This window comes from Chiloscyllium plagiosum, chromosome 40, assembly GCF_004010195.1.
Source record: "Chiloscyllium plagiosum isolate BGI_BamShark_2017 chromosome 40, ASM401019v2, whole genome shotgun sequence".
NCBI lineage: Eukaryota > Metazoa > Chordata > Chondrichthyes > Orectolobiformes > Hemiscylliidae > Chiloscyllium > Chiloscyllium plagiosum.
In genome coordinates, this window is record NC_057749.1 from 10,295,050 (window position 1) to 10,305,499 (window position 10,450).

At 44.6% G+C, this 10,450-nt stretch overlaps 1 protein-coding gene across 3 annotated transcripts in view; it reads left to right on the forward strand.

The window, feature by feature from the left end:
- The window catches only part of duox (dual oxidase), a 91,047-nt gene that overhangs the window by 28,088 nt on the left and 52,509 nt on the right, over positions 1–10,450 (forward strand). For all 3 annotated transcript variants that reach the window (XM_043680278.1, XM_043680276.1, XM_043680277.1), the window contains exons 12-14: positions 3,583–3,749; positions 4,961–5,133; positions 9,012–9,130. In XM_043680278.1, coding sequence (XP_043536213.1) covers positions 3,583–3,749; positions 4,961–5,133; positions 9,012–9,130 — 459 coding nt within the window. The remainder of the gene's footprint in view (positions 1–3,582; positions 3,750–4,960; positions 5,134–9,011; positions 9,131–10,450) is intronic.

The following is a 10,450-nucleotide window of genomic DNA, read 5'->3' on the forward strand; positions in this document are numbered from 1 at the left end:
GGTGCCCATTCATCCGTTGGCATAGCCTTTGCTCAGTTTCCCCAATGTACCATGCCTCCGGGCATCCCTGCCTGCAACGTATAAGATAGACAATGTTGGCTGAGTCACATGAGTACCTGCCATGTACAAGGTGGGAGGTGTCCCCACGTGTAATGGTGGTATCTATGTCCACACTCTGACACGTCTTGCAGCATCTACCGTGACAGGATTGTATGGAGTTGTCCTGAGAGCTGGGCAGTTTGCTACGAACAATTATCTGTTTGAGGTTTGGCGGTTGTTTAAAGGCAAGTAGTGGAGGTGTGGGGAAGGTCTTGGTGAGGTGCTCATCCTCATTGATAATGTGTTGCAGGTCACAAAGAACATGGCGTAGTTTTTCAGCTCCTGGGAAATACTGAACAACGAAATCATTATATGTGTTGATCTTTCCACACTCTATACTACGGAGATCACAGAGGATGGTGTAAGACAAGAAGTAGCCTACTGCCTTTATTGGTTAGGGAACTGAGTTCAAGAGTCAGGATGTCATGTTGCAACTTTATAAGATTTTGGTTAGATTAGATTAGATTCCCTACAGTGCCCGAAACAGGCCCTTCAGCCCAACCAGTACACACCGACCCTCCGAAGAGTAACCCACCCAGACCTATTTCCCTCTTACCAATGCACCTAGCACTATGAGCAATTTAGCATGGCCAATTCACCTGACCTGTACATCTTTGGACTGTGGGAGGAAACCGGAGCAAACTCCGCACAGACAGTCGCCTGAGGCTGGAATTGAACCTGGGACCCTGATGCTGTGAGGCAGCAGTGCTAACCACTGAGCCACCGTGCCGCCCCTTAGACTACACTTACATTACTGGGAGGATGTGGATGCTTTGGAGAGGGTACAGAAGAGGTGTACCAGGATGCTGCCTGGATTAGAGCTATAAGGAGAGCTAGAAAAACTCAGTTTATTTTCTCTGGAGCGACCAAGGGGAGACTTGATAGAAGTTTGTAAAATGATGAGATGCATAGATAGTCAGAACCTTTTTCCCATGTTGAAATGTCTAAATCTAAGGGACATGCATTAAGGTGAGAGGGGGAAAATACAAAGGAGATGAGAGGGACAAGTGTTTTACACAGAGTGGTAGGAGTCTGCAATATGCTGCCAGGGGTGGTGGAGGAGGCAGGTACGATAGGTTTGTTAAGGGACTTTTAGATAAGCACATGAATATGCAAGATGGAGGGATATGGATCAAGGACAGGAAGGGGGAATAATCTAATTTGGTATCAGTTTTGGCACAACATCGTGTACCAATGGACCCTTTCCTGTGCTGTACTGTTTATAATATTGCTTACTATTATCGCTCATTTGTTCCAATTCTTTGTTCCTTTTTCATCAATTATATAAAAGATTTGGATGGGAACATAGGAGCTATAGTTAGTAAGTTTGCAGATGACATCAAAGTTGGAGATGTAGTGGACAGCGAAGAGGGTTACCTCAGATTACAATGGGGATCTTGATCAGATGGGCCAATGGGCTTAGGAGTGGCAGATGGAGTTTAATTCAGATAAATGTGAGGTGCTGCATTTTGGAAAAGCAAATCAGGGCAGGACTTATACACTTAATGGTAAGGTCCTGGGGAGTGTTGCTGAACAAAGAGACCTTTGGATGCAAGTTCATAGTTCCTTGAAAGTAGAGTTGCAGGTTGACAGGATTGTGAAGAAAGTGTTTGGTATGCTTGCCTTTATTAGTCATTTAATTGAGTATAGGAGTTGGGAGGTCATGTTGAGGCTGTGCAGGACATTGGTTAGACCACTTTTGGAATACTGTGTGCAGTTCTGGTCTCCTTGCTGTAGAAAGGATGTTGTGAAACTTGAAACGGTTCAAAAAAGATATACAGGAATGTTGCTAGGTTTGGAGGGCTTGTGCTATAGCGAGAGGCTGAATAGACTGAGGCTATTTTCTCTGGAGCATTGGAGACTGAGGGGTGACCTTGTAGAGGTTTATAAGACCTTGAGGGGTATGGATAGGGTAAATAAACAAGGTCTTTTCCCTGGGGTGGGAGAGTCCAAAATTCGAGAGCAGAGGTTTAAGGTGAGAGGAGAAAGATTTAAGAGGGACATAAGGGGCAATATTTTCATGCAGAGGGTGATGTTGTATGGAATGAGCTGCCAGAGGAAGTGGTGGAGGCTGGTACAATTGCAACATTTAAAAGGCATCTGGATGGGATAGGAAGGGTTTGGAGAGATATGGGCCAAATACTGGCAAATGAAATTAGATTAATTTAGGATATCTGTTTGACATGGACAAGTCAGATCGAAGGGTCTGTTTCCATGCTGTACAACTGTATGACTCCAATCACTGTATGTTTGTAATCTCGGTGACTTTGGACTTACCTTTTACTCTCCCTTTGTAAAATTAGTTAATCATGTGGGAATTCAGAACTTAAGTATTACTGAAAAAGGCCACATTTTGTCACAGCTTCTTGTCTTGCACTCATCAGGACACTTTCTAAGAATACCAGTTCAAGGAGCAACAATATTTTGTCCATATGAGAGTGCAGCATTTACTTCACATGCAGCATTGATGTCATTTCCACTCGACACTGGCTTGCTTTTTTGCAAATTGTTCTGGATGCAAGCCAAAAAGCTTTAACAAAACTTACATTCATTGAATAAAATGAGACGAATGAAGACAAAGTGAGATGGAGAGGAGCAGTGGGTGCCATACTACACTGTAGAGGGAATGCTTTCAACCTTTGTGAAGAGAATAAGAGTTTTTTTCATTCTAATGCTGCCATGCAGCTCAGTGGTCAGTGCTATGGAGACCAAGTCAACAGTTCCTGAGTTCAGTCTGCAATCCAGCAACTTGGGGACAAAGTTAGATTGATAGTAACTGCAGCTAACCATAAGACCATATGATGTAGAAGCAGAAGACGTCCATTCAACCCATCGAGGCTGCTCCACCATTTAATGCGATCATTGGCTAACCTGAGAATCCTCAACTTCACTTCCCTACCTTTTTCCCATATTGTTGATTCCCTCACTAATTAAAAAAATCTATCTATCTCAGACTTGAATGTGAAGCTGGGGTGAAATATTGGGAGACTTAATACATGCTAAATATTCAGGTGGTCAGGAAATCTTGATGCTGATAGGGTGGTGTGATGGCTCAGTGGTTAGCACTGCTCCACACAGCGCTAGGGACCTGGGTTCAATTCCACTCTCAGGCGACTGTCTGTGTGGGGCTTGTACATTCTCCCCATGTCTGTGTGGGTTTCCTCTCGGTGCTCTGGTTTCCTCCCACAGTCTGAAGATGTGCAGGTTAGGATGGATTGGCCATGCTAAATTGCCTATGGTGTCCAGGGATGTGTGGGTTAGGTGGATTGGCCATGGGAAATATAGGAGAATAGCATTTGGAGAGTGGGTCTGAGTGGGGTGCTCTTCGGAGGGTTGGTGTGGACTCAGTGGGCCGAATGGCCTGGTTCCATACTATAAGACTGTGAACAGAAAGAGAGTTATCTAAAACCCACAATCAACAATGTAATGTCGAGTAATTTTCAGAAACAATGGTTTATTAACAAATTGTGCAACTGTGTTCAGACTACATGTACGGGCCGCAGAGATTCTCTCGATCTGATCTGATGGCTCTCACCATCCATCGTGCCCGGGATAATGGTCTCCCAACGTTTAACACTGTGAGACGCGCCTTCCAACTTGCACCAATTAACAACTGGACTGACCTTCAGCCCACAGCCGAGAAACAGGAGGTTAGTTCATTTCACAGTGATGCCCCCCCAAACTCATGGTACCACTTTGACAACGGCGCTTTGTGGGTGCTGAGAAACCTGAAACAGAAGCAAAACAGTCTGGTCGTTCCTATTCAGGTCGGGGAGCCTCTGTTCAGAGACAAATGGGGTTATCTTTGCAGGTCTGTACACTTCCATCAGAAGCAGAGGGCTCTTGCTTCATGTAACCTGGCCAATAAAGAAAAACTGAAAGGACTGCAGATGCTGTAAATCAGAAACCAAAACAGGAGTTGCAGGAAAAGCTCAGCAGGTCTGGCAGCGTCTGTGAAGAGAAATCAGTGTGAACATTTCGGGTCAGCGGAGTTCTGATGAAGGGCCAGCAGACCTGAAACGTTAACTCTGATTTCTCTTCATAGATGCTGCCAGACCCCTGCTGAGCTTTTCCAACAACCCCTTTTTTGTTTATGTCCTATAAAGACCTCCTTAAGGGTCAGGGCCAAGTGCTGTTCAGTTGGCTGAGCCATTGGTTTGCAATGCAGTCTTGCACAAACAGCGTGGGTTCAATTCCTCCATTGGTTATGAAGGTCCCACTTTCTCAACCTCTCCCCTCACCTGAGGTGTGGTGACCCCCAGATTAAAGCACCACCAGTCGTCTTCCTCTTCCTCTCTTTAATGCGAGAACAGCCCTGTGGTCTGGTAAGACTATGGTGACTTTACCTTTGACTGGTGTAGGCTTAGTGTAGATTTGGTGATACAGACTCAGTGGGCCGAAAAGCCTTTTCTGTGTTGTATATTTCTATGTGGCTTGTTGTAAGATTATTTTTGATAACATCTTTGTACTTTGGGATAATTCTACTCTGTTAAAGGTGCTATGTAAATGCAAGCTGTTCTGTGCAGAGTCAAAAAGTGTGGTGCTGGAAAAGCACAGCCAGTCAGGCAGCATCTGAGGAGCAGGGCAGTCAACGTTTTGGACATAAATTAGGTCTCGCACATCGACTCTCCTGCTCCTCAGATGCTGCCTGACTGGCTGTGCTTTTCCAACACCACACGGTTTGACTCTGATCTCCAGCAGCTGCAGTCATCACTTTCTCCTGCTCTGGGCAGAGTTCCTATTAGCACACTGGCGAGAAATTAGGAAAGAATTGGAATTGATGCTGTGCAATTTTTTTTTTACTCATTCCAAATTGCTGAAACGCTTGGGTTTGGCTCATTTCCTTTTCACTGTGCCACAGCTCTTCAGTAAGTTGGCCCAGGAATATGGCGACATATCTGAGCTCGAATTGTGGCCAGGTGGACTGCTGGAGAGTGATGGGGCGCCAGGAGAACTCTTTACTCAAATCATCGTCGAGCAGTTCCAACGCATACGAGACGGAGACAGATACTGGTTCGAAAATCATCAGAATGGGTATGAGCTCTCTACTGCCAACACTTGCATTGTTGCTTACTTGCTGCAACAAAAGCACAGAGTCATAGAGATGTACAGCATGGAAACACTCCCTTCGGTCCAACCCGTCCATGCTGACCAGATATCCCAACCCAATCTAGTCCCACCTGCCAGCACCCAGCCCAGGAATTCTGTTGCATGGTGTTGTTTAGAGTTTATGTAGGGGAAAAGAAAATCCCTGCTGTTTGAAATGACTGAACTCTGTTTGCTTTCGGAGTCAGTCTCTGGAAGTGAAGGGCGAGATCTGCTCCAAACGTTGCCACAAGGGCTCCCTAACGCAGGCTGTGGAAGGCAAGGCAAACGAAATGAGGAGGTTAGATAGCTATCTCTGCACAGCGACCATCGAAAGTACGTTACAGACCAGACTGAATACTTTAAAATGTTTTTTGGCAATTTGACAGGCATTGTAAGGATTACTTGATGGAGGCGAGATGGGAGGATCTGGAGCGTGTCCAGTTAACTGATGAAGGGAGGATTATCGTCAACTCCCTGCAAGAACTCAATCAACCACAGCTGACTCTAGTGATTGTTTTGTTCTTTTTAACCTGTCCCGGACTGATAGCTTCCTCCATTGCTCCATTTCCAATTCACTCATTCATTGCCTGTCAGTCCCAATTATAAGAAGAACATCAGAAACAGGAGCAGGAGTAGGCCATCTGGCCCCCCCTCCAGCCTGCTCCACCATTCAATAAGATTGTGGCTGATCTTTTCATGACCTCAGCTCCACTTACCTGCCCGCTTACCATATCCCTTAGTTCCTTTACTGTTCAAAAATCTATCTTTGTCTGAAAAATTAAACGAGCTAGCCTCAACTGGGCAGGGAATTCCACAGATTCACAACCCTTTGGGTGAAGAGGTTCCTCCTTAACTCAGTCCTAAATCTGCGCCCCCTTATTTTGAGGCTATGCCCCCTAGTTCTAGTATCACCTGCCAGTGTTTCAACCTCCCTGCCTCTACCTTATCTATTCCTTTCATAATTTTAAGTTTCTATAAATTCGTCCCCAANACCCCCCCCCCCGGCATTCTTCCAAATTCCAATGGGTATAGTCCCAGTCTATGCAGTCTCTCCTCATAAGTCAACCCTCTGAACTCCAGAATCAACCTAGTGAACCTCCTCTGCAACCCCAGTGCATCCTTTCCCAAAGAAGCCCACAACTGCACGCAGCACTCCAGGTGTGGCCTCACCAGCTGCAACATAACCTCCTTAAACTCCATCCCTCTAGCAATGAAAGACAATATTCCATTTGCCTTCTTAATTACAGCCTGTGTTCTCATTTAGTCTTTGTCTGTCACCTTGGAGTGTTTTGGCTGGTATGTTGGTGAAACTGAAAATGAGCAGAGGCTAATAATGAGCAGAATCACAATGGTCCCCAAATGCACATGATATGTGGTTTCATTAACAACTGTACATGAACGCTGAACGTGACGGTCATTGACAGGGGCGGCACAGTGGCTCTGTGGTTAGCACTGCTGCCTCACAGTACCAGGGACCCAGGTTCGATTCCAGCCTCTGTCTGTGTAGCATTTGCACATTCTCCCCGTGTTTGCGTGGGAGAATGGCTTTCCTCCCACAGTCCAAAGATGTGCAGGTCAGGTGAATTGGCCATTCAAAATTGCCCATAGTGTTAGGTACATTAGTCAGAGAGAAATGGGTCTTGGTGGGTTACTCTTCAGACGATCGGTGTGGACTTGTTGGGCCGAAGGGCCTGTTTCCACACTGTAGGGAATCTAATCAAAACATGGATGCCTCTCCTTTGTGTCACTGTCCAATTTCACCCCATAAACTCTCCCATTGCTTACTGGAATGAGTGATCCACAGGACTCACAATGTGAATCTATCCAGTTTGAGACCAGGTAATCTTAACACATTTCAACCGGTTAATAAATATAGACCAGATAACACATACAGACCAGTTAATATATATAGACCAGTTAATAAATATAACCCAGTTAACACATATAGATCAGTTAACACAATTTGCCAGTTAATATATAGATAGATCAGGTAACACATATAGACCAGTTAATAGACTAGGTAACACATATATATACAGTTAATATATATAGACCAAGTATCACATATAGACGAGTTAACACAGCTGGAAAGCTGTGTTTTGTTTAGGGCAAAAGGCACTACATAAATTTTCTTTCCTCCTGCTTTACCTTAGATGTTTCTTCTACTGTTTCAGTGTTTTGGACCTTAATAACGCAAACGAAATAGCACAGATAATATTGCACATTTCGAAAGCTGGGGGCCAGCATTGTGCTGGGGAGGTGACGGTCATTGTACAAAGCTTCATTAACCTTTCCAGCCAATGCTGAATCCAGTGTCACTATTTTGTTACCAGCAAAGCTATTCTCTTGATCTCACTACATTAGCAGCAGCAAAGGCCAATGAACTTGTCATCCCATGTTCCTTGTCCATGTTCATTCATGGGATATGGGCATCATTGGCTGGGCCAGCATTTATTGCCTGTTACTAACAGCTCTGGAGAAGGGGAGGGAAACTTGCAGACGGTGGTGTTTCTCATCTGCTGCCCTTCTTCCAGACATAATGTTTATTAAAGGTGCTGTCAAAGGAGCCTTGGTGAGTCGATGCAGTAGATGGTACACACTGAGGCCAAATTGCGTCAGTGGGAAATGGAGTGAATGTAGTCCAAACAAGGGAGCTGCTTTGTCCCAAATGGTAACAAGCTCCTTCAATGTTATTGGAACAACACTTATTCAGGAAAAAGGAGAGTATTCCGTCACACTCCTGACTCATGGACAGACACTGGGAAGGCAGGAAGTGACTGCAGAATTCCGAGCCTCTGACCTGTTGTTGTAGCCACAATAGGTATATATCTAAGGGCACAGCCTGATGGAAGGCTGGGATAATTATTTTGCATACAAAGTCAAATTCAAGCTTATTTAAGCCCCAGTCCAGACAGTGGTGCAAAATATCCAGGCTGACCCTCCAGTGAATAGTAATCCTGGGCAGTCAATCCAGTCAGATAAGATGCTCAACCACATCTCTTTTATTTTCATGTGTGTGGCTTCACTAGATCTACTCAAAACTTTTGCTTAAATAAAACATCATATTTGGAACATAGGCATCATTGGCAGAGCTGAAATGTATTGCCTTTGAGAAAGAGATGGTGAGCTATCATTTGGAGGCCTCCAGCTACATCACTATGGGTCTGGAGGCACATGTAGGCTAAGTCAGGTAAGGATAGCAGAGGCCTTCCCTAAAGGACATTAGTGAACTAGATGTTCTATTTTTAAAAACAACAATCTTACAGTTAATAGAATCCCTACAGTGTGGAAGCAAGTCATTCAAGTTCATGTCAGCCCCTCTGAAGAGAATCCTAGCCAGACCCACCCACCCCCCCCCTACCCTCAAAGTCTGCATTTCTCATGGCCACTTCACACATCCCTGGACACGACGGGCAATTTAGCCTGACTAATCCACTTAGCCTGCACATCTTTAGACTGTGGGAGGAAACCATAGCACCTGGAGAAAACCCACATGGACACAGGGAGAATGAGCAAAATCCACGCAGACAGTCACCTGAGGATGGGATTGAACCCATCAGTGCTAACCACTGAGCCACCGTAGCGCCCCAATAGTTAAATAGCTCCCAATACTAGCACCTGCCTTTTTAATTCCAGATTTATTTACTTAAGTATACTTGAACACTGCCGTGGAATTTGACTTCATGCCAAATGGATTATTAGGTCATGTTTACTAATCCTAAAACCTGGCCATTTTGTCAACATGCCTGTGTAATTCGAAAAGATTTTGAGCTGTGATAATGGTAAGTTCACTGGCATTTCTTTTTGTGTGTGTTTCAATTTAGATTATTTACAGCTGAGGAAGTCGATAGCATTCGAAATATTACCTTCTTTGATGTCCTGGTGAAAGCCTTAAACACAACAGAGAATGAAATTCAGAAGGATGTGTTTGTACGGAAAGATGGTGAGTTAAATTGTCACAATCCAAGTTAGGGTTGTTTGCAGTTTGTTTGGTGACACATTCTGTGCTTTAGCATGGCTTGGAGTTTAACAATTTCAAACACCAGTCAACAGTATGCATTTTTTAATCATGTTACACCAATAAAACTGGCAGGTGATATGTACGACAGGAGCAAATTACTGCTGGTACTGGAATGTGTACTGAAAACGAAAGCTGCTGGAGATCACAGCAGGTCAGACAGCATCCACAGGAGAGAGAGCAGGCTAACATTTTGAGTCTAGATGATGAAGAGTGGGATAAATCCGTCCGATTCAATTTGTATACTTCAAATTGGAGCTTCGATATGACCAGTACATTTATTTCCCAGTATTACTGGTTAATTTTACTGGCTTTTGCCTTTGGGTTATCTCATTATTGTTTGTAGGAACGTACTATGCACAAATTGGCTGTTACATTCCTGACAAAACAGTGAATGCACTTCAGAAATTACTTGGAGGTAGTGAGGACTGCAGATGCTGGAAATCAGAGGCAATAAAATACGGAGCTGGTCCTGATGAAGGGTACTCACTCGACTCTTCTGCTCTTCTGATGCTGCCTGACCTGCTGTGTTTTTCCAGCTCCTCATTTTATCGACTCAAAGAGTACATCAGTGTCCTGCTGCAAAGCATTTTTGATTTTAATTGGCAAAAAAAATGGAATTTAGGGAAGTGAGCAAGGGGTAAGGTACTTCTGTGATTTTCTGGTCTCTCAGAGCCTGAAGCTGATGTTAGGGAAGTGAGCAAGGTGGAGGATACTTCTGTGATTTTCTGATCTCTAAGTGGCTGTGTGATGCTGATGTTAGAAACGTCAGCAAGGTGTGATTGTCTGATTTCTTAGTGCCTGTGGGATGCTGCCTTTGGCTCAGTTGGCTGGATGTGATACCAACAAGACTCTCCTTCGCAACCTCTCTCCTGGCCCGGGGTGTAGTGACTCTCAGGTTAAACCACCATCAGCTATCTCTCTCGAATGGGAGAACAGCCCTAAGGGTTTTGTAGGACTGCAGCAAATTTACCTTTTAACTTGCTACTTTTGGCTTGAACTTAACCCCAGGCCCAGTGCACCATCCATAACCTTAGAGTCATAGAGTCATAGAGATATACAGCATGGAAACAGACCCTTCGGTCCAACCCGTCCATGCCGACCAGATATCCCAATCCAATCTTGTCCCACCTGCCAGTACCCAGCCCATATCCCTCCAAACCCTTCCTATTCATATACCCATCCAAATGCCTCTTAAATGTTACAATTGTACCAGCCTCCACCACATCCTCTGGCAGCTCATTC